Genomic DNA, 26218 nt, shown 5'->3' on the forward strand with positions numbered 1-26218 from the left:
CCAATATGCAATTATGTTTCAAAACAACAACAACACAATTGACATTTCATGAAAAGGCTATACACACCAGATGATAAATTAAAGTGGTATTTTTTACAAATAATTCTAAAGAATCACATACTGTTCTCACTATTCCATTTATAGTAATGCCTATCTAATTCAACGACAGCTACCATAAAGAACATTTGCATCTTTTAAGAGGTACACGTATTTCAAAATGCTATTTCAAAACACAACCTATTATGGAAACAACATGTTTACTTTTTACTTGTAGCGGGCACTGTCATGTCAAGCCCTGTCTTAAAATAAAAGTTTTTAGCCATCAAGATAGACAGTAACGGTACCTATTTGACTCCTTCAAAATATTTTCGGTAAATAAATAATAGACACAAACTCATACTAATGTAACAACCGGTGACATGCAGTCTGATGTCTGATTATCTGCTGAAACACCCTTTCTATTGTGTGAAAATTTCTTCAAAATATTATTTTATCTCAAGACATTTCTGGCTGAACAAAAGCTTGTTATAAGAAATAAAAATATTTATTATTTATTATTGTATTTATTATAAATAGTATTAATGTTAATATCTTATTAACATCAATAACCTCACTGTTCAGAGTAAAAGAGGACCCCAAAATCCCGTTATATATATATATATATATATATATATATATATATATATATATATATATATATATATATATATATTTATATATACTGATAAAAAGAGAAGAAACGATTACATTATATCGCAGTGATGTTTCAAGTCGAGCAGATTTACTTCAAAGTATAACAAGAAGAGAAGTTTCCTTGAGATTTGGCGACTCAGTTGGACTCGATGACAGTCTCTATCCAGTCGAAGAAGCGGTTAACGCGCGTGTAGATCCCGGGATACAGTGGGTGGGTGCATCTAAAACCAGTAGAGACCACGCCCACCTGTGTCCAATGGCCGTCATGGAAGCACGCCAGCGGACCGCCCGAGTCGCCCTGGAAAAGAACGAGAGGTGCCATATTATGACACAAAATTCTTCATTTAACGTTGTACATTAATACATATTTCTATAGGCTAACGCATATTATTTTATTAAATATGTCGCGCATTGTACGGTAATACCATATTTTATTATACAAGTTAAGGAATTTCTTTAATAACAAGCCTAACCAAATTCTTGGACGAAAAGAGACATTATGACATTAGATGATGACCTTGACAGATCACACTCTATAAAACAAAAAGGAAACTTTCTAGTGTTAACAAAACAAAATCTTGTTGATTCAGTTGAATAGTTAATAAATAGCGAAAAGTCCATTATATTGACCTTGGGGTCATTTGACCAAAATTAAAATAAACAAATATACAAAAAGAAGACAATTAAGGAAGTTAGGATGGTTCATATAAACTAATTTCCATGTAGACAAGGACACTTTTAATCGGATTAACAGTTCAATTCAGATGCGGGAAATTCAATCTTACATGACAGGAGCCCCTGTCTTCAGCGAGGGCGCAAATAACGGAGTCGTCGAACACGAAATTCTCAAAGCGGTCTTCCTCCGGAAGTAGATCGTAGCGGTCGGCGCAGACGGCATAGGACACGATCTGTAAACTCGCATGGTGCGGCACTTCCGCTCCCACACCACCTGTTACAGAACGCAACTCCCGTCGATGTGTTGGATAAATGATGGTAGTTATTCTTACAAGAGATTTAAGAAACTATTTCAATGTTAATGTCTTTCTACTGGGTACGAAGCCGAAGCAATACGTTCAGTTATGAGGATTTAATTAAAAACAATAAAAGAAATACAGTTTGGTCCTCATTCATTTTAAGCTGGGAACCAGTACTCGACATGAACAGTTAAAGTATTCTTCTTTTGTCCGAAAAATAATATCTCAACATTTAACCTAAAATGTTTTATTTAGTCATAACACAAAACAAGCGTCTACCTTCCACTAACGTTCCCTATCCCGCAGTGACGCAGTGGCTGTGATCGGGTGCGGTGTAGTTGGGCTCGATACAGATGGTGTTCACGTACTCGGACATGAGAGCGGGCCTGCTCAACTTTACCAGGGCGATATCATAGAGAATACTCTTTTTCTGATCATCTAAAATAGGCAGAAACGTAGGGGTGACATTTGCAAGCGCTTGAACTATGAATACTTTTAATCTAAATTAACAGCTTTATTTGTGTGGTAAATTGAAGGTGAGACATATACACGTCTTATGTAATAGAGTAGATGGAGGAGTCTCAAAGCGTGTTCTGAACTGACTTTGATGCTGACAACCTTATAATTGTCGTTTCTACTGACGATCGTTTGAGGCATTGGTGTAAATATCGATAGATCACACGCAGGTAAGTGTCAGCTCCAACATATGATGCGCTTTACAGTATGTTCCTTTGTGTATCGCACACGTGTCAATTTCAAATGTGATACAATGGCCTTGACACTAATAACCGTATGGTACAATTGTTTTGACACAGACAAGTGTGTGAGGCATTGGCGTGGACACCAACATTCGTGTAATTTATTGTATTCCACAAAAGATACATTGCAGTGGACACAGGCACGTGTGTGATAATATTTTAGTTGCTACAAATAGTTTATACATTACAGTAGGCATATAAAAGCATGCGATACACTAAAGTGGACACGGAAAACAATTGACAAGTATTGGAGTTGATACCTGCAAGCATGCGATACACCTAATTTGACTCGGGTTGGCGCGCGTATCATATGAATACATACCGCCCAGTGGGTGATGTATTGAAAATTGACGCATTGAAATGTGTAATACATAGTAACGAGCACATTCAAGAGAACGACAACTCCAGGACTCGCATACAGTTGAACTGATATTTGCAGGTGCAAGTGTGAAAACAAATAGTTGATATATATATAAATGTCTGTGATAAATTGTTACAATAAACACGTGCTTGTTATGTTATGGAAACATACAAGCGCACGATTATGGTACTCGCTAATATCAAATACAAGTAATTAAAGAGTTGAGTTTGAGAGCACCACTCACGCAAGAACTCGGGGTGTGTGACAATCTTGTCCAATGTAAACATCTGCTCCATGCCTTCCTCTTCACCCTGCGCATGCTCCCCGAGCATCACGTGCCAGTTGTTTTTGTCTGACTGGCGGCCTTTACCACTGCGGTCACGCCTGTGTGTTAATCTCACAAATAAACATTTAAAACTTTTACATAATTTTTCGCACTTACTAATCGAAAAGAAATACTATAGAAGTTAATATATGTTTCATAATTTCCTTTGATTACGTATAAGGTAACAACAAAAATAAAGTGTTTTCATCACATACTGTCGCCTTGTTGTGTTGTCTTACACGTTAACCCATGGAGAGTTTAAGTTAAAAGCAATAAGTTTAACTCACATGGATACATAAACTACCCTGCACTACTCTAATTTTTGACACTGGTATAGGATTTGTTGAAAAAGTTAAAGGAAATAGAACATGCGTTCTTATAGAGCTGTATGCATTGATCATTTGCATTGCATATTAAGCTGACCTTGATATAGGGTAACATGTATTGTGTACTATCGCGATCTTAAACAAGTATTGAAATGTGGCCAGTTGATTATAAAAACCAGATACATGTTTAATGTCTAGTCCGTACAAGATGTACTATTCTGATACTTGACCTTGCATCTGTTTGTGTGACCCGGTCAGCAAGATATTACAATCGACGGTGATCATCACGAAATTTGTCACTTTTTCTTATAAATGATGGAATTAAACTCTTGACAGACTGTATTTAGGCGTTACTTAATATTTGAACTTTGGGTGCGGCCGTGACCTTTGAGCTGGGAATTTGTTTCGTACCGCGATTCAACAACTCCACATGATTATACTATTTGTATGGCAAGTATGTTTTTTTGACAATTAACTGTTAAAATATAAAATTACAGTCCGGAAAAACTTATATAATGTGTTACCTTTGAGCACCACTGTCTGTGAACTTTAGTTTGCAGCCAAATACTGATATGCTGTGCTCACACGCCGTATCCACATGATAATCATGTTAGCAAATTTATGTGAACACTTCCTGAATAATGATTAAGTAAATGTGCGGACAAAATTCGGGGAGAACGGAGATACATACGTACGTAAGGACAAGTAAATTGATTCATCCCCCTGACGGAAGCATACATTTGCTGATATATGTCAGACAATACGTAGGGGACTTCTAAGACGAAACGTTTACTTTTTTCCTGGACATTTTTATGTTATTTTTCGATGGATATAAATAGACATTTCAATTGCCGTTGCGAATCGAACTCACATGAAGCAGTGCGCGGCGGTGAGTAGCCACTGTGGGTGAATAAGTGTCGCTCCACAGAAATGAATCGTGAAGTTCTCCCAATACATGAAGTGCATTGATACCAGCCACGGCCACTCCCCCTGAAGTAACGCCGAGCCGCCTACAACACGCTTACTATCGTCATTTTCCTGCTTGCAACCCATAAGAACGTTGCACGTCTTTCCCAAAGTGGAGGCACTTGGTCCTCTACTTTTGCGCACGCCGTCGAAAACCTGCGGCGAACAGAATATAGTTTTGTGTATGGAGTACACGTAACAGCACCGAACGACGAGCGCCACATTTATACAAATCTATACATGTCTTATATTCTCAAATGCCTGTAAGAAGAAAGTTAATCAACTCGGCGTTACCTGTACTTATATCTGCATCAAACCTGACCATTAAACATCAAGGCAGCATACTTGAAGTTTAAGCTTTTATTTTTTATGCGTTGTTTTCTTTTTCTTTTTTAAAGTTAAAACCAATAATGTTGTATGTATATAGTATGCACATAAAAAGTACAAACTTATCATTTCTTTGGAATATACATGAACACTATCAATGTTAATACTTTTGGGCTTGTTTATCACGCTGTTCGCCTTAAGAGCCGGAAGTGGGGTTTTTGCTCAATTGGGCATTGTACACCTAGCCGATACAGTTACATCCGTCACAATACATGTTAAGGAACGTTCGAATTGGTAATAAATTAGATTGCCAGTGCAAATTTAGACATGCATATTAACAAATATTCACCTCACATTTCAGAGCTGTGGCAGCTTTAACAAATGATTAGAAGTTATCTCGCGAAGGTCACAAGTAATGTCGGGCGCAAAATGGTAATAAAATACTTAATGTGAATACAATATATGTGATAAGTAACAAAATAACAAATTATTATATGTTGTGGATCAGCCGTGTTAGGCGTATTTAGTGGCATTAGTAGGCGCCGCACCTGAGTGCAGTGGTCTACATGGGGTGATTATTCTGTTTGTTATCTAGAGGGATAGACTTTATTTGAATATGCATGTTTGCCCTTTTTGAAACTAAAGATTTTTGTGAAAATGCATAAATATACATGTCTTTTTATTATTATTATTATGAGTGTGCTTGTCCAAGTCGCAACTGTAAAGTACGTAAGAACATTCACGATCGGGATCCAAAAAATTAGAAGCAAGTCAAAACGGTCGCAAGTTGAACTGTTTGTATTAGTAGTTAACAGAAATGACGATTTTCTACTTAAAATATTGTTTTGTTTGGCTCCAGTGTGCTCTTTAGGCTCATGTTATCGAAAGTAAAATAAATATTTGAAAATAAACGATTATTTCGCAAAGTATTTCGTTAAATTAAGTTAACCCATAACAAATCAGAGTTTCTTGTAGCAATAGCCAAAATTTCAACGCTAGATGTGGTATGGTAACATAGATTGAACGAGATACAAAATGTTGGATTTTTTTGTGGCACAATATATTCTATTTTATTCTCGCAACGATATATTTTAATACTATACAGGAACAAAAACTTGTGTGTTGAATGAATTGTTCCCCCAAAAATAAACTAAATGAACATCTTGTGTCTTGTTAAATCTATGTTATCAGACCACATCCAGCGTTTTGGCTATTGCTATAAGGGACATTGATTTTTTTATGGGTTAACTTTATTTACCGTAATTTTGTACGAACTATTCGTTGACTCTGACTATTTATGGGCTTATAATGAACAGACGAGTTCGTACATTTTTGTTTACTTGTGGACTAAAACTATTTCGTGAAATAAAAAAACAAACAAACAATTTTCCAGATATTTTTTCCGATTTTCGAAATTTATGTCAACCCAAAAAACGGATTGGATAAAAATTACAATTGCTTCATTTGTCTCAAATTTCTTAATCACGATTGCACTGATGCATAAAAGGAATCGTAGTGTTAACTCCCAAAAACTTTCAGCCGCGAGAATAGAGTGAATTAATTTCATTCATGTATTTCTTAAAGGATTATGCATGAACACTAAATACTATTATGTATAAAACAACTATTCGAGTTCAGACTAGTGCCATTTAATATCCTTTAGAGGAAAATCTTCACAAAGAGGGGTTTATACCACAAATAAATTCACAAATGGACAAATATAAGCTTGTGACCTTTTATACAGTTTATTGTGAATCCACTATGATTCCTCCTAAACTGACTTACGTATCTTTTGCAGTTTGATTTATATTTAAATATTCTTGGATACAATATACACAGACAATTTGATTTTGCAGTGAAAATTAAGGTCAGGATTTAAAAGTTTAAAAGAGCTTGTTGAATACAAGCTGTGTACACAATTTCAATTGACACTAAACATGTAATACTTAGAGGTTACCTTATTATCAAGTGTGTAACACCATCTCAACTCCAAAAAGATAAGCACAACGTGTAAGCCGTTGATATATGGAACCCAAGTCCTCATGTTCAATTTAGGCAAAGAAAATACTGCTGTTCGCAGAGATTAAGCTTCGCAATGACGAATGCAGCATAAGTCAGAGCGTTATATAGCACATGTTTTGCATCACGCAGCGCCACGTTGTTTATACCTCTGGGGCATGCTATTTTAAAAATGAGCATTATGTAACAATATACATCAGCTGCTGTATGTTTATAATGTTAAGCACTGACCTTTACAATAGTTATCGAGACAAGCACTGCATACAACAATTAGCTTCTGAAGCTTCAAGCACGCGTTACGTCGTCAAAACATAGAAACGTTAAATGTGGTAATTTATTTAAAATTGCATGATGAATGATAAAGTTACGGTTGGTACAAGCTTGGACTGAAGAAAGCAATCCCCGTGCCGAAATTGTGATAATTTAAATTAGGCTGACCGCATGCGGTCTAAAAAATAACGAACAGATCACATAAAAAATAACGAACAGATCACAATTTGGAATAAGGAATTCGATACTTTAACTTCCAGAATTCCTTTTTTAAATATCAATCGAATATAAGTGTCCCGTCTTTCAATATTTTAAAAGAAAAGGCTTACTACTTGATGCGGTTGAAGCCTTTTGTGTAATCAGTGTATGTTATCTTAACAACTTTATGGAATTTTACTTTATTTGAGCACAATGATATTGGTCAAGAAAAAAAGTTAATCAATATCACTTTCTTATTTTAATGGAAACACTAAAAAATGCCTATGATTAATAATGAAAAAAAATTATACCAAGGATATTTAATGTAGAAATATATTTGTTTATTTAACATGATTGTAGAAGAATATATTTTTTTAATTTTAATCATTTAGGAATACACCTGAACTGCACGTTATACATCCACTTAAAATGCCCGTAAGTCCTTTATATCACGCATACTTAAATGAAAATTAACGGAAAAATAATTATTATTAAAAAAATGTAAATCTCTGATAAAAAACCTACCATAACTTACCTACACAATGTCTGATAGAAAATGAAAACAATTTTATAAAGGTCCTGGGTACTGCTAAAGTATACTCGACATATGCGGAACGCAAGGTCCCTTGTAACTATCTTTGTTCATTCATTATGTAAACTTCAAGGAATTTACTTTGAAAATCATACACATATGATCTACAATTATTATTTTTAAAACTTATAAATCTTTTTTTATATCACACTCATGTTATCAAAAGTGGCCATAATATTATTATATGAAATACATATTGGAAATATATCATTACACACGAACTTAATATACTTGACCTGAACAATCAAACAACTTAACAAGGGCTGTTTGTAAAACATGCATGCCCCCCATATGGGCTGTCAGTTGTAGTGGCAGCCATTGTGTGAATACGTGTTTTGTCACTGTGACCTTGACCTTTGACATAGTGACCTGAAAATTGATAGGGGTCATCTGCCAGTCATGATCAATGTACCTATGAAGTTTCATGATCCTAGGCGTAAGCTTTCTTGAGTAATCATCCGGAAACCATTTTACTGTGTCGAGTCACTGTGACCTTGACCTTTGACCTAGTGACCTGAAAATCAATAGGGGTCATCTGCGAGTCATGCTCAATGTACCTGTGAAGTTTTATGATCCTAGGCGTAAGCTTTCTTGAGTTATCATCCGGAAACCATTTTACTGTGTAAAGTCACCGTGATCTTTGACGAAGTGACCTGAAAATCAGTAGGGGTCATCTGCGAGTCATGATCAATGTACCTATGAAATTTCATGATCCTAGGCGTAAGCGTTCTTGAGTTATCATCCGGAACCCATTTTACTGGTTCGAGTCACCGTGACCTTGACCTTTGATCTAGTGACATGAAAATCAATAGGGGTCATCTGCGAGTCATGATCAATGAACCTATGAAGTTTCATGATTCTAGGCGTAAGCTTTCTTTAGTTATCATCCGGAAACCATTTTACTGTGTCAAGTCACCGTGACCTTTGACCTAATGACCTGATAATCAATATGTCATCTGCGAGTCATGATCAATGTACCTATGAAGTTTCATGATCCTAGGCGTAAGCGTTCTTTAGTTATTATCCGGAAACCATTTTACTGGTTCGAGTCACCGTGACCTTGACCTTTGACCTAGTGACCTGAAAATCAATAAGGCGTCATCTGCGAGTCATGATCAATGTACCTATGAAGAGTCATGATCCTAGGCGTAAGCGTTCTTAAGTTATCATCCGGAAACCATTCGGTGGATGGACCGACGGACGGACGGACGGACGGACGGACCGACCGACATGTGCAAAACAATATACCCCATCTTCTTCGAAGGAGGGCATAATAAATCGTATTATTGTATCCCATGGTTCATATACCGAACGCTATAACTCCACTATCGGCCCTCAGACCTTTCTAATAATGTTGTGTTCTTTTACTAACCTTTTGTATCGTGTAACTGACATCACAATACGACTGACTCAAATGCAGCCGTTATGTACTTTCGTACAAATTTCCTCTTAAATTAGACACAGCAAACTACTGATAAAAGTACATTGATCAATTAGCCGAAAACATTTGAACTCATGTCATAAATAACTGCATACCAAAGACTACCGATTATAGCATATTTACCAACAATTACAATTAGCAAACAGCCACGCATTCGTGAGCAATTATGGTAGCCTATAACACGTATGGCATTTCAAACATTCTGATATTGTACGATAGTGCACATAAAATTCCACTTTTCCGCGTAAATTGACCCAACTCAAAGTTCGAATTGCATGTAAAATGTATATGTCTTATACAAGAAATAGAACAAGTAATTTGTGTGCCGTTTCGTCAACCGATCCAAATACAAATACCAAGATTCGTCATCATTATCTATAACAAATTCTATGCAGATAACAGAACACCTTAGTTAACTCCTTCGTTAAAGTTGTGATTCCTTATATACGTTAACTTCTTATTCTTTCGATATCGCCCAAGGGACCTGGTTATAAGACATGTCTGCAAGAAAAACAATCAACCGTTTTTAGAATATATGTATCCTTTTGCCAGCTAATTGAAGCATATATTTGCATTGATGTTAAGCGATATACATTTTAACTGAGACATACACAATTTTAGTATATAGTATTTGAAATGACGTTCAACTATATTGTAGATTACTCTTTGTTGCTACATTACTTCACCGGCTTTTGTTGTTTTTGTGCATGACTCATATAAGTACAGCATTTAAAAATACATACATATAATACACATATGAAAATATTTATTCATTTTTCATAAGTATTATACTTTTCATGTATGCATGCAGGTAAACATATATACACATTTAAACGTTTTGATAATCAACATGTTCAGTACTGAAATTAACCATAGAAACGATAATATTTTGTAATTAAGGTAAAAATGTATGTAAGCAATTTTTTCCTATAGCAAATTGTCATTACCAAAAAGAAACGAATAATAACATTTCAAACATTTTTAGGCCCATACTGTCATACTGTCATTCATCACCGTGGCTTGATATCCTGCACTTTGTTTTATTATTGAACAACCCTTATGTAAAGTTTAACCAATTTTCCAAAAATACGTTGAACAGAGTTATTTACAGATTTTCGAAATGATAAGGTTAGGCTTTTTGTTTCTGATGCAGAACTTAAAAGAACACACTTTGAATCAAGGAGCGAAATACCAATTATGATGTAAACTCAGGCCGAATCTATAGCTTCGTTTGTTAATTTTTGTCATTTTCAATTTTATGAAAGTATTGAGGGTTACATACGCAAACACAATTAATAATATGGAATGATTTTGTTGTTTTTGTTGTAGTTTGTTGCAGCACATAGATCACTTATATCACGTATACGGTACATGCCAAAAGAGCGTATGAAAGGCAAAATGATTTATGCCGTAGCCTTTTGATCCGAAGGGCACTGGTCTAGCCTCGCTGTGGAGCAACGCTTGTTAGTATTTTTTCTGAAATTATATATTTTTGTTATTATAACGGGCCTCTACAGTTTCGTGAATAAAATATATATATAAAGGCATGGCGATTGCTCACACACTTCAAACAAATGCCGGAAAGTTAAAAAATATCATTTATCATGTTTCTTGAAACCCTTATTCCGTTATATAGTCCATTTGCAATTATGTCGCCGTCGCGTAGTGGCAAAAGTATCCACCTAACAACCGATGGATCAGGGGATCCAAACCCACTATTGGGGGCACTCTAAAGATCTCACCCAAAGAACTAATGCATCGAGCAAAAATAAAAAAAGGTTTTAACTAAACTTAAGATTATTTTGTTTATTATCGATTATATAATTGTGGTATATTATTATTGAAACTATTGTATTTATTTATTTAAGAAACATGCGATACTTTCTTGTATTAATATGCGTGCTGATTATGGGAACTATTGTTAATGTGCATCTCTAAACATCTATTAACGATGTATATTTAGTGTCAATAACAGTACAAATTATATTTCAAACATGCTTTTTGATATTTCATGAGACCTAAGTTTATTAATTTCTTTCAAAAATTAAAAAGAGGAGTTAACGCCAGACCGACCCCGTCTGTTGCTTCCAGCTACTGGACAGAGAGGATTCACACATGTTTTATAAGTTATGAACAAAATTGTGATATGAACCGCTTATGAGACCCCGAAACTGTGCATGACTTAATAGCGTAAAGCCTGACAAAACTACGGAATTCGTAAGCTGGTCTAGATGTGATCGATTAAAATTTTATTGATAGATCTGACGGTCGACTAAAATCATCGCTGGAACCCACGTTTATTCAACTACGCTATAAGTGCATGTAAGTTTCATAATACAAACATAGTCCCGTTGAAATCAAATATTTTGTCAGTCTATGTATCGCTTTCTCGTTATTGATATTTTCTGAAATATAATATATATTTGACTTTTTTTTCTTTTGTTGTTTCTTTTTGTTAAAATTATATCATTTATCCTACAGCTAATTAATTTTATAGAAAAAAAATAGGACTCATACAGAAAATATAATGTTTTCTCCACGGATATTTTTAGATAAGGTTTATCCAACAGATATTTTTAGAACATGTTCATAGGGACTACTTTTTTGGCCTTTCACCCCTGATTGCGTCATTCAGGTCATTGGGTAAGCAGTTGTTAAGCGAGTTAACGAGTGTGTGTGTTTACGATGGATTATTAAGAAGATAATACACGGCTGAGCCGGGCCGAGCAGTGATAATCGGCCCGCAGGAAGCATAACGGCCCGAGGGCTTTAGCGACCTGGGACAGATTATCACTGCCCGGCCCGGTTTAGTCGTGTCTTTAACGTCTATAATATATATATCTTACTTTTATAATAAATTATAGATGGGCACAGGTTTTGAGTCATACACTCATACCATTGTGGTCTTTCACTAAAATTTATGAGGAACCAGCTTTCCGTACTTATTTTCATTGAATTGATTACGCAATTTATGACGTATCTCATGTGACGTAATTTAAATGACGAACCTAGCTAGACGCTTTGCCTTGGATTTGGATGGTTTTTATTAAAACAGTTTTTCAAAATGGAAAAAAAAATTACCGCTCGCACTCATTTTTGTGTCCTTCTGTAACCATAGCGCACGTTGTTTTTTAATTTGTGATAAAAAAACGCGATCTAGCAGAAACGATTTTGACGCTGAATACGAATGCCAAATATAGTGTTTCGTAACCGATAACTGCAGACGCTTAACAATTCGATCGAGACAACCAGTACATGTTTCGCTGCCGAGACCGATTTAACAAATTGCGGTGAAAAGCAGCCAACCCTTAAAAATATAAACACATCTTCCACGTTCTGTGACTTATTTGAATGTGTGTGTTTACGTTCGAAAATGCAACTATCAGCAGATACCGTTGAAGCATGTTCAATTTCAAACAACATCGGGAAACATGACGTAAGATTAAAAAAAACAAACTTTTTCTTCATAAAATGGGCATATGGACGGTATTTACCTATATGTAAGCAATTTTTTCCTATAACACAATTTTAAGTTAACAAAAAATAAATATAAAATAATCAAATGCTGGTTCTAAAAGTTTCACAGAGACAATGTTTTATAATTTTTAAATAACATGGTTGACGGAACATGTTCAACAGCTAGGTCCGTGTATTTCAGAAACATCAAATAGGTTCTTTGTAATGTATACATTTATTTCAGAAAAATACAATACCGTACTAGCCATCGATATGCCCCTTTTAAAATACGGTAGCGACAATGAATTATATGCATGGCCTTTTTCCGACTGTCTGTCATTATCATGTTGATGACTGTCCCTCTTCAAGTGCTATTGCAACATGGTATACCTTTTCAAAGCTTGCAACATATAATGTTTGTTCATAAGTTATTTTTTTTTTGAACCATTTAAATACACCGTGTATGTTCTTCTTTGTGCATTCGTATTTGTGTTTTTTTATAAATAAATTATGTATTATGTTTGTCAGCTATTATAAATGTTTGCACTGCATTAAATGTATTAACTTGTGTGCCGCTTAAACAATTCTAAATGAGTTTGACATATATGTGATATTAATATTATCCATGTTTTAGTAATGCAAATGTTATTGGCACCCATGTTAATGTCAAATATGTTGCAATAAATGAGAAAAAAGGAAACCGTTAACCAAGAATGTTGACTCTCTGAATCAGCCCAATATATTATAAATGTCAAGGTGTAAAGAGGTTATGTGATGTGGGTTTGTTGATAGATCGCATAAATAACATTCATGCACGTATTTAAGTGCTGTAGCAAGCCGTACACCTGTACGACGGAGTTTGTAATTTTGTATTGTCGAATAATTATCACCGCAATCAGTATAAGTCCAAAGTAATACCATGGTCACAATCAGAACGGGGGATATGGGTACAGTGAAAGTGTTTAAAACTAAAACTATCATCCATCCGAGTGAAACAGCTTTGGTGCTAGACAAAACAGTCATATATGTTTAAATAAGAATTCAGATATTCTAAATAAATATAAAAGTGGGTAAATGACATGGTAACAATGAAGTTACGCTGATGTTGGTGTGCATTTTTATAGATAACATTCATACAAGTATTAACGCTAGGTAGCATGTGGTATTTATATAAAACGAAACCTGGCGCTTTGGATTGACTAATATATTTAACTAATATATTTGACAAATTTGAATAAGTCCTACAGTAGGTCAATGTCAATATAAGGTTGTTGTGGGTGTGTTGAGATTGTTCATGTAATTGGCGTCGCTCTCGAGAGCGGCGACTAGTATGCAATGCATTTTTTTCGCTTATGGGAGGAGAAGTTATTTTACGGATCAGTGTATATATATTTGTTTTTCAGAATATTTTGCATAGTGGTGATGTTTTGTGTAAATTAGTGTTAATAAGTAATGAATTTGTGCCTTTTACTTTTATTACAACAGTTATTGCCAATAATGCAAAGCTAATTGTTTTCATTTAATAACTGATCCACAACTGATCACAGGGGAAAGATCACAGGGACTTGACAAATACGCGAAACTTTCTGGTTTTGTATAAAAACAAAAAATAATCAAAACAAATTTATTTTGTGGTTTTTCTAATTTGCTTTTTTAGTGGAGAATTAATGTAGTACGATATTTGACGACCTATTGCGCAAGCAAGTTTATTGGAAGGCGTAGTGGTACGAAAACGTAAAATGTATTAGTTTATTTATAGACATATAATAACGATCGCTATACACAACTTCACCAAATAGCAGTACATAAATGATGTCAGCCGGAATAGCTCAAATGGGAGAGCGTTAGACTGAAGTTGTTTACGCAACAATCAACTAACGGCCCCCGGTTCAATCCCGGGTTCCGGCACGAACGGAACAGTTCGGCGACTGACAATTTTTTTCAGTCAGGTTAATAAATATAATAAAGCTTTAGTTTATGTAGACATTTTCAAATCCATTCAACTACAATTGGACATTTTTATTTAAATTAATGGATGCCGCGTGGTGACAACGTTAATTAAAATTTCTTACATCACTTAAATATCTCATAAAAAAATAAACGTGTTCTTATATTAACAAATAAATGCAAACAACACATCTATTATCCATGTAATTTTATGGTTGTCTATCATAGGCCCTAAGTACTATCCCTACCACATATAGAGCGCGAAGCGCGACACGTATTATTGATTGTAACAATGAGTTGCGATAAAGGAAGCAGCCGCTTATCAAGGAGGAGCTGTGTCCCAGCAACCCGTTTCCCTAGAGTCAAGCACTCCTCTGAGTTTTTTTTAAGAACCACATATAGAGCGCGAAGCGCGACACGTTTTACTATCCAGGTGGTATGGGCGCTTTAGCATTATCCGACCAGTACGTCCATAGTTATCTTCCTTAGAATTTGAGAAATTTTGAAATCGTTGTTCCGAGTCCAAAATTTTCATCCGATTGTCAGGGCCAACATAACACATAACTAAAATACAGTTATTATTTCATATGATTACTCAATGTTATGTTGGTTAACTGAATACCATGTATGCGAATGTTAAGGCAAGTTCTAGTTGGATTAAAAATCTGTCTATACTGTCCTACAAAGTATCAAACTTGAAGACAAATCATTACTTTACTAGAGCGTATCCGCGATCCTTCACTGCGAGGTAGGATCTAATCTCTTTATTTCACAATTTGGTGAAGCCAGCTGTCTGATTTCTCAGTTCCGAGCATGTCTAACCAGGCTCTGATCCCATTTAGCTCTGAAGTCCAAGACAAGCATGCGCATTAAACGCAGTTCATGCGCTGCCCCGTCCAAGGTACAGTATACTATTTGGTATTGTAAAAACTAAGAGAGATGGTTTCTTTGACCTAAAAAAACATGAATTTCCTTACTGCATTCAGTAAACCAATTTGGTAATTTAAAGCGAGATTATACGATTTTTTATATGTGTTAAATTGTTAATTGATAAGATATGTTAAAATAACACAAAATAGGCAAGACAAATTATACATTGAAGACGAATTTCCTTAAATGCAGCAAAGACAAATTAGCGCCCCGAGCCGATTGTGACGAAGATATTTCGTACATATTTGCCTACAATAACCGAAGCATTCGTCTTTTGAGCTAGTGTTCTAGTTTTGTATGAATAGAAATCGTTGCAGGAATTTAAAATGAACCGTTGAACTAAATTTAGATTCACATCGTACATGCATGATTTACATGCTGGCGAATTCGAGTGTACAGACATTTTCAATTTCAGAATTGAATATCTGGCTTATTTCGCATGTTTCGATACATGTACTTCTTAACTTTTATTTTAATTTATATTGAAATATATGTTAGATAATTTTTTTTTTTACACATTTGATATGAGCATTTTGTATCTACAACCATCTATTTTACCAGACCACACCTGGCGTTGAAATTTCGGCAATTGCCATAATGAACACTGATTTTTAATTGGTTAAGTTTATTTTACGAAAAATTGTACGAAATGTTCGTTGATTTACAGTAGTAATGATACTTTAAATAGCGTAATCAGTATTATATTAATCGGTCGTTGTCGGTTGGTGAGTAAGTGATTCATATGAATGGTCGTCGCTAAGTATCTTGGGCAAAATCGAAAGAATAAGACGTTGAAGTAGATAAGCAATCATTACTTACAAGCGGGAGTAAGATGTGTTCTATTTGTAAGCGTTGTTGATGATGAATCATGCCATTTGGATTTGGATCGTTTGACTGCTTCTGATATAAATTGTTTACGATATATATATGCAGCGGGATGAATCCTTAATTTTAACATTGATTTGCGCCTATATTGAATAGTGTAATTTCGTATGTACTTTCGTACATTTGTGAAATGTTTTAAGTGCTATACTTGTTATTAGTTACGTAAATTGGACATTAATTGGTTGCGGTGTGTGCTTATTTTCATTGGTAGCTATTGGTTATTATGCTAACGTTGGTAGTCGGCTGTATGCAGCTATTTGTGTAAGAGTACACAAATTTGCCGGCTAATTAATACATGATCAGCAGTTTTCGAGGCTATGTGTCTGACATTAGACATAATTAGTACGAATTAAGGTACATTGTCGCGGGATTTTAATTAGTCATAATGTATTGAAAGTTTCATTCTTAATCTAACAAAATGTCAGTAAATGAACTATGATTAATTGTTACGACACTATTTTCATATCAAGGAATTTTCTGAACAAAATACAGCCCTTAGCAAATCAAGGTAATAAGTGATTTGCGCGTTGTCAGCAATAGAACCTGTTACAAACCCGAACTGTTCGAGTTTCCTGCCATGATAAAACGAATCGAAATCAGGCTGACGATGTGCAAGCTCGGATTGACTATTGAGGCGTTAATACATTCAGTAAATAAAATGTTTGATATAATAACCCAATTTTATTTTATTTGTCGTTTCACATGTCAAGAAAATTCCATTTTTATAAGAATATGTTTCCGAGTCTATATATAATTAAAAACTATGTTTGACCACTTTTGATATCATTACTGTGATGAACATGTTTTAATGGGAATTTCGGATCATTTTCGAATCATTTTGCAATTTAATTCACAGCGATTTATTTTATTTTAGTAAGCATAATTAATGTTTTATTAGAGATTAACATTTTGAAATTGATCACTGTCTCGTGGTAAAATTTCACATTTAGTATGTTTCGTACGAAGGGAATGCCGGGTATTTCAATCACTTAATTCGTTCTATGCAGTACAAGTGTATTCCAATATGATTCAAATACAAATAATTATTTTTTGTACAACCATTGTTTTATATTATCTGCTTTGTTTCGAAAATTCATGTACATACAAAAAATGTGTCCCTTTAAACATTTTGCTGTATTTCGATATAAACAAATAAAGGATATTAACTTTATTTTAATTTTTTCCTGTCAATTTTTATTTTTGCCCAAATGTAACAAAACTCAGTAAAGTTGTTGAGATAACAAACACCAAGTATACAAACGGCGTCAGCCCCGTTAAGTAGAAAACGTTAAGCATAACCTATATTATTACCTATACCGATATTGATATGCGTTACACTTACTTTTCATTGACATTTATACAGAGATTTCTAGCTAAAAACAAAACTATAAAAATCGAAAAAAAACAACATTTATTGATTAATACATGCCATGTAAATGCATGAATATAATCCTTGTATTAAAAACGGCTTTATCGCCTGAATAATACACCTTCATATTGTAAATACTAATTACACTGAACTCTTGAACACTTTGTGACTAGATTGAGTCAAGTTTGATCTTACAAGTGTTAATATCAAAGTATCGACAATTATATTACTAACTTAACGTCATTATGTCGATTATGATCAGCACATTAACTAGAAAAGGCTTGGCGACAAGATACAGACTGCCAGTCGCAATGCAATAGACTAATCTTAATTGCATTGTTTCTATCAAGCGACAAAATCACTTTTAGAATGCACTAATCATATTGTTTATTTATATATTTTTCACCAAATTAAGTCGCGATAAATATATCCATGACTTCTAAATATATATGGACAATAGTAGCAAAGATTTACATATCTCCTTTTCTACTTGTGTTTAGAAATAAAAGAGTTCTTGCCGTGTACATGTGTTCATGTTCTGGCGCTTTTGCATTGTGATCGTCCAATGTAAGTTTTTATGTTTGTGTCGTGATATCCCAAAGTGATATTTATCGGTGACACTTGGGGAGCTACCAAGTCAAGTTTGGGCGTTCTAATTTATATTCAGGTCTTCAGCATTAATGTGTTTTTACTGCATGCAACAAGTTATAGGATAACATCGGAAATTTGTTATTAATGTCAGTGAATCTCCGCAAAACGGACGTCATTTTTTTACCAATTACACAGTTCCGGTACAATTCAAATGTTTTATTACAACCGTTGGTTTTGCTACATGAAGTTGGTCTTAAGATGGACTTGTTTTATAATTATACACATGTTTCGAAATAATTTATTGAATATCTAAGACAGCGTTTTCTTTATGGTGCATGCCTTTGAGTTCTTCTTCGATAATAATAATTGAAAATTCCTAATTAAGAATCGTGATCAATTTCGTTAATTTTGTTAAAAATACAAACGAAACGTTTAACCGAAATACAAATATTTTAATGTTCTCTGTGCTACAAAGTTTTATCCAAAAATCAATATAAACACGCTTTCCATGCGTAAGGCGTGACGTTGTACATTATCGCATACATTTCGCGCGCTTTTTTTTTGGGGGGGGGGGGGCATAGGGAAAACAAAAGGTATTAGGAATTTCTATTTATAGCTTTATGGTAATTTCAATTCTGGCAGTGTGGTATCGAAGGAGACTTAGACATAGCTGATGTCATGCCTATTAGGCTTTATTAAAATATCCAATGAACACACTCTAATTCTAACAAAGATAGTTCTAATGAAAAAAATTGTGTACAAAGAATGTTTCCATTTGCCACTTAATATAATGATCAAGCAAGGCCATAAAATACAAAAATGTGATTTTAGAGTGCAATAATAGCGGTCATTGCGATACTCGTGAATTGCTTGCTCGCTGCAGCAATTATGCAACGTGGCGTGGCTTAATCCCAGACATGTGGTATATAACGGTATGCCGGATGCTGCATTTGTCATTTAGAAGCTGAATATCTGCAAACTGCAGTACTTTGGGTTTCAATTAAAAATGAGGAGGTGGGTTCCATATATCATCGGCTTACACATATTTTTACAGTGCTGGTATTAATTTTTGAAATCTGAACTAAAAACTTTTTAGGAAAAAAGTTTGTATTTTACAAGTTAGTAAAAAATAGTTTTTATTAACGTTGAAAAAAATGTCCACAATAAAGTGTTATATGAAGCATATTTGTCGCACTGTACATATCTAAGCCAATTCGATCATAGTTAAGTTAATTTACTCACAAGGAGACATAACCAAAAAAAATGCATTGTTATTTTTTAATATAATTTAAATGTTTGGCAGACACGCTGTAGTTTCAGATCGCGTGTATAGAGCGGCGTATAGACTTGACCTGGTGATATGCTAAATAACAGCCAACGGGGCGCTTAATATTTTCATTAAGTGCCGCATGCATTTGATGTTTCAGCACAATGAAGCAAAACATCTCACTATTTAATCGGATATTTGTATTTCTTTAAACTACTGATACTTCCAGTTAACTTGTGGGTGGTTTTGACTTGCTTCAAAATGTTGCGGATCCTGATCATGAAATTCTTAATTGCGACTGGAACGAGCATATTCGGAAACAACACGTTTTAGTTATTCACAAAAAAAACCATACACAATGGCATGCTTAATAATTATGTTAATACATTTGATCATAAAAAGCTAGTTTGCCCAAATACGAAAAGGCAAATTACTCCTTATACTATCCCAGTAGATGACACACCAAATTATCATTCCATACACACCTCTGAAATCATGTGCGGCGCCAAATAATACCATTTAATACACCACACATCAGCGAACCACAGCCGATTATGATTCGCTTTAGCTTCCACAGCACTGAAATAAAATATGAATATGTTTCGAATTGGCATATCAATACACGCATTGTCTCTGCTATTAACTGCCGAGTCGATCGTCTCGAAATTATTACCAGCAATAAAATGCATTTACAGCGCGTCACATATATTTTGAAGGACGTAACATTTTTGGCGATGGAGCGATTGCGCAAAGGAACTTGAAACCCACTTCTGGGTTTGAAGCCACCAGCGTTAATAAACAGACAATCAATCCTTTTTTAGTTAGTCCTCATGTATTTATATTGACATTGTACATGAATATGTAAAATTATTGAAATGTTCGTTCTTTTCAAGTGAATATTATATGCGTAACTGTTTTGATGGTTTTAACGTTATTGTCACGTCAATGTCGTATAAATAATAGGTCACACATAGGTCTCACCAAAATCAGGATGACCTTATTTCATGGGGTAATTTTCAAAACATGCAATATAAATGTATGTTTCTTATCTATGAAAAAATACTGTTGTTGGTGCTTGATATGTCTATAATGGTCAAGTTTGATGTACAAATAAGTACGTGGATCATCGCCATGATACATTTTCTTCTCATATACATTTACGCAAATATAAATGTTTATTTCTGTCATGGGCGCTCCATACAAATCCTCTATATATCTTGTTATTTAGGGCGAGCGAAGACAAAAACAGAAAGATGCCTCCAATGCGGAAGTGACGTGCAGCGAGCCTCTGGGAATCAAACGGGACTCCATCAACATTCAGGTTGGCTTCACATTCACCGATGAAACTAACGGCGAAACGGAGACACCGGGTATCTCCTTCCTGTCTTGTCCTTATATTCAGGTGAGTCATTGTATCTTACATTATGTTTTGAAACTAGTACTTGCGCATTATACATTAACGTACCGATGGTACCACAAGCTCCTAATGCACATACGTTGTATCGTACAAACTATTGTCCTTCATCACAATCGTGCCTGCTGATTCAAACCTGGTATCAGATGTCTGTACGGAAAAATAAGTAGAGAAATAAGTATAATTCTTTATTAAGACATTGTTTTTCTTAACCTCTCTATTCCAGGTCGACTTACAAAAGACTGTTTTGATATCGGGCATTGTTACCAAGGACAGTCCGCAGTCGGCGTCCCGGGTAACTCACTTCCGGGTGGCGTACAGTACCGAATGCAATACAATGTCACTGACAGAAACAGCGATGCACAGGTGAGATTCTTTTAAAAACAAAAGAAAGGGCATGAATACTGCTAGTTAATTCTTAAACGCGAGTACCCGATACTACTATTTAAGATTAAAATAAATTGTTATGACTTACAAACACTATTTTCATTCAAATTTGTGTAGTGTTCTTAAACTGGCTAAGAATGAAGCAATTATTAACTACTGAATTGTGAGAAATTAAATAAATAAGTTCCATAGTACCATTTTCGATTGACTGTTAAATCGATGTAGCCGCCATAGTATAACAGCAATTTAATACTTTTTTTCCGAAACGCATATGCGTTGTTGGAATATGGTTTGTTTTAAGCATTGTTCATGCACTTTATTACTTAATTATATACATTTTGTGCATATTTTTTTACCAAGGATCCGAAAACCTACTTGCCCGCGGATGCTTAACAGAGACGCGAATGTGTTTAGGAAAGCAGATGTTAACATAATTGCAAAATTTTCAACTATGATCAAAATTGTTGGAATATTGTGTTGTGGATTTTTTCAAAACAAATTGAACACGAACTGTATTATTTATTTTGATATAATGTGAACGAATCTTATAATGAACTTAAGAAATAAATCCAGTGAAAACACGAATTACATGAGTCATCGAAATTAGCTGTATGCTCAAAGAATGTTAATATCATTGTCAGGCGTTCTGGTGGCGGGTGTTAAAGTACACATAGCACCCACCTTTCTATCCAAAATAAAGCAATATAATGTATGGTTATTACAATTAATGCCATCAATATATCCACAGGAATATTACGGAAACGTGTTCTCCAATACGACTACAACGGTGATAATCGATCACGTATTTAACGCTCGATGCGTGCGCATTGTGCCAACAAAACGTTACGGAAAAGACACTGCCATGAGGTTTGAACTGCTCGGCTGCTGTAAGTACATCTACGCTATAGATAAGAGTTGTTGTTCTCTGACCAAAAACATTTGTTAAGTATAATAAGTTTGAGACTTTTCGAAACAGTTAACATACACAAGTTATTGAATAGAAGTAATTTGGTGTTTTGTAATAACCATAGGGTGGTGTGGTGGTCGAGTGGTAACACTCTGGTCTACCATTCAAGAGGTCCCCGGTTCAATTGCCGGCCGGCGCACTGGAAATTTCAGAAATGCTTAGTGTTTCCGACCCAACTAGAGATGTACTGGTATGAAACACAGGTAATTCTCGCGTGCATCGGTGCTTTACACTGAGCACGTTAAAGAACCAAGGTATCTATTCGTATAAGCAAGCGTATCGCACCCGGATTCCTTGTATCCCAATACTGTCTCTTCTGCTTGCTGTTTCTTCAGCAAAAACCAAAAAGGACCCCATTGGAAATAAGTGCTTGCATTTTCATGGGTTATCCTTGACCGCAAGGTCAAAATAAATACATACATACAACAATGATAAAGATAATAATTCTGGAAAATAGCAAGCATTTTAAGGCAAAGTACACAGGGTGCTGGGTAGCGTGACTTTGTTGGGTTCACAACTAAACGTTAATGTATCATCAGTTAACACCCCCGTAAGTGGTGCTTTTCTTTCAAATAACTCTTTTATTAAATATTTTTTCTTTAGAATTTCAACTAGTGCATAAAATAAAAAGTCAAAATTACTTTATTTAATACCATGTGTTTTTTCGACAAAAAATAGACGTTTTCAGTATTCATGTTGACGGTTATGTTTACATCGTTTTCTTAACCTGTGAAACCTTTTGCATCAATTTCAGACGTATTCAAGGCTTTATTCTTAAACTCAAGATATTGGCACAAACTGTCTTTTATGCATAACATATATTTGCTAATGTATTCCAATAACTTGAGAAATTTGCAAAAATACAGTTTATACGGGTGTGTTTACATTCTGTCGAACCGTATGTAAACCCCCGTGAAGCCCGTTAATCCTGCACCCTGCTACAGCATACTTGGTCTAGCAATGCAAAAAGAGGCGGCACGCGGGCAAGATTTGTACAATCATAATTAATGGGAATGTGTGAGGTAGAACAATATAAACAAACAAATCAGCCACTTGGTTAGTGAACACATTCCTATAGGGACAGCTATAACCAAACATGTCGATTAATAAGTCATCTTGTCTCAGCCAATAAAAATATGACCGCATATTCGTGGAGTGTAACCTCGAGAGCAGATGTAAACAATAAGCGCAGTAAGAAAATATGGAATAAACAGTGTTTTTTTTATCGAAGTGTCAAGGATTTTGGGATTGAACATCATGTAAGTCAACCAATCTAAATTGCACGAACATTTTAAATCATAATTAGTTGACATTGGTGAGATTATTAAATTTTCTTTCTGGACGGTCAACGCGCTCAAAATTCAAATGTATACTGTCCAAAATAAATGAAGTACCAAGGCATGGCAACTACACCAAAACAAGAAGCAGTAGAAGCGTCATATACAACTGAAACGAGTGAAAACAGGCCCATTAAGTCAAATGTCAATACAAATCAGTTCTTAAATACTAAAGATCAAGAAGTTTGTTAAAGAAAGAGTCAAGCACAAGTTAATTAGATACAAGTGCAACTGAAGTAAAACAGTCAGCTGCACAGAAACAAAAAAGGAAGAAGAAGAAGGAGATAGAGAGCATTAAAGAAACGAACATGGAAGAACCCGAAAAGAAAGGTAAAACGAAAGATATAGAAGATTTAATTAAACAAACACGACAGATCAACTCAAAGCTTGAACGCCTAGATGGATGCATTAACAGGGTCAATAAGAAACTGGAAAATGTAATGATGAAAGGGCACACTTCAATTAGAGATACCTTGAAGGACCTAATAACAGAAATGAAAGATGAACTTTTAACGTCGGTTATAAATAGAATTGATCAACTAGAAAGAAAAATGTTCGAGAGAGAACAGGAGTATGACAAGTTGAAAGAATCAGTTCAATCACTAGATAAAACAATTCTTGAAAAGAATATTGAAAAAGAAACTAGAGAATGAATCAGAAAAGTACATCAGGAGGAACAATATAAAAATCCGTGGGGTTCCTAATACAAACCCTAGAGAAACAGCCCTTGATGCAGCCAAGAAGATTGTGCAGTTCATAAAGGAAAAAGATATAGCGAGTCTGAATCTTTCAGATATCGATATAGCTCATCGTCTTTCCAATGTCCATAACAAGAACAGACATTATAGTGCGTTTCGTATCTCGGCTGGTGAGGGATGAAGTTATGAGCCAGAGACGGAAACTTAAAAATACTCGTGTTTTTATAAATGAAGACTTACCGCGCATCAATCTCCACGTCTTGATGTGTATTAAGAAAAAGGTGAACGACGAGGCTCAAGATGCGTGGACGGTCAACTGTTCCATTCGTTATAAATACAAGTCCGGAAAGATCATAGTGGTTCGGTATGAAGACTACCAAGAATGGATTGATCTACCGTGGTCATAAAATACTCTAGACATTAGGAATAGTCATAAAAATTAACACGTGTTAATAATAAATAAGTGAATAAATAAATACATAAATAAAAATGTTAATTTGTAGGTAAATACATACAAATGTTGTTGTTAATACAAAATTATTTACATAAACTATGAACATTACTGTTACTATATTATATGCTCGTACACATATTAATAGTATTTAATTAAACAGAAAGCTTTTCTTTTTTAAACACTGTAAAGTTCGCAATGATAATAAGTCATTGAATCTTGTATGCAACCATTTTCTAACGGTGATATGCATAACACGTTATATTGTAAATCGGACAATCTATTGAATGAAATTAGTCATGCATGACATGCGCCCGAGGTCGATGCGATGTTATATTGTTATGCTCTTAAAACATTGATGAGATAACTTGTGTTATGAAATCACTTAATATGTTCTCCGTTAAAAATTATTCATGCAGAGACCACTTGTCTATTTTTGGCAGAGGCCGACGCGTATCCCCACGCCGCATGTTTGACCCAGGGGGGCCCCAGGGTTGGTAATGGGGCCATGCATAGTTGAGATTGACCGTATTGTCATAAGAGAAGTTCAGTATCAATAAGAAGTGAATCGGTGTAGAAATGAAGAAATTAAGTAAAAGGCAATTTTGGGTGGGTGTGGCTTATGTGGGCGGGGCGCCCCAGGGTTGATAATGGGGCTATGCATACTTGAGATTGACCGTATTTTCATAAGAATAGTTCAGTATCAATTAGAAGTGAATCGGTGAAGAAATGAAGAAATTATAGTAAAGGGCAATTTTGTGTGGGTGTGGCCTATTTGGGCGGGGTGCCCCAGGGTTGGTAATTGGGCCATGCATAGTTGAGATTGACCGTATTGTCATAAGAGAAGTTCAGTATCAAATAGAAGTGAATCGGTGTAGAAATGAAGAAGGTATAGTAAAAGGCAATTTGGGATGGTGTGGCCTATGTGGGTGGGGCGCCTCAGGGTTTGTAATGTGGCCATGCATTGTTGAGATTGACCGTATTGTCATGCATAGTTTAGATTGACCGTATTGTCATGCATAGTTCAGATTGACCGTATTGTCATAGAAGAATGTTAGTATTAATTTGAAGTGAATCAGTGTAAAAATGAAGAAATTATAGTAAAAGGCAATTTTGGGTGGGTGTGGTCTATGTTGGCGGGACGCCCCATGGTTGGAAATGGGGCCATGCATAGTTGAGATTGACTGTACTGTCATAAGAGAGGTTCAGTATCAATTTGAAGTAAATCGGTGCAGAAATGAAGAAGTTAATGTAAAATAACATAAAACA

General features: G+C 35.0%; 1 protein-coding gene across 1 annotated transcript; it reads right to left on the reverse strand.

Moving 5' to 3' along the window:
• Nucleotides 1-723: 723 nt before the first annotated feature.
• LOC127882179 (prostasin-like) lies at nucleotides 724-6851 on the reverse strand. Its single transcript, XM_052430672.1, has 6 exons — nucleotides 6688-6851; nucleotides 4309-4559; nucleotides 3031-3170; nucleotides 1947-2105; nucleotides 1479-1642; nucleotides 724-991 (listed from the first exon to the last, which is right to left on the reverse strand). The coding sequence occupies exons 1-4, from the start codon at nucleotides 6772-6774 to the stop codon at nucleotides 1963-1965; spliced, it is 621 nt and encodes a 206-aa protein (XP_052286632.1). The 5' UTR covers nucleotides 6775-6851; the 3' UTR covers nucleotides 724-991; nucleotides 1479-1642; nucleotides 1947-1962.
• Nucleotides 6852-26218: the final 19367 nt, after the last annotated feature.

Source organism: Dreissena polymorpha, chromosome 5 (genome assembly GCF_020536995.1).
Source record: "Dreissena polymorpha isolate Duluth1 chromosome 5, UMN_Dpol_1.0, whole genome shotgun sequence".
Classification (NCBI taxonomy): Eukaryota; Metazoa; Mollusca; class Bivalvia; order Myida; family Dreissenidae; genus Dreissena; species Dreissena polymorpha.

Bases quoted from the DNA above. Each gene is read 5' to 3' on its own strand.
- LOC127882179 (XM_052430672.1), bottom strand. From the start codon at position 6,774: ATGAGGACTTGGGTTCCATATATCAACGGCTTACACGTTGTGCTTATC. The intron at 4,560-6,687 runs GTAACCTCTAAG...TGTTCGCCGCAG, and splicing joins GTTACACACTTGATAATAAG to GTTTTCGACGGCGTGCGCAA. The intron at 3,171-4,308 runs GTGAGTTCGATT...ATTAACACACAG, and splicing joins ACCGCCGCGCACTGCTTCAT to GCGTGACCGCAGTGGTAAAG.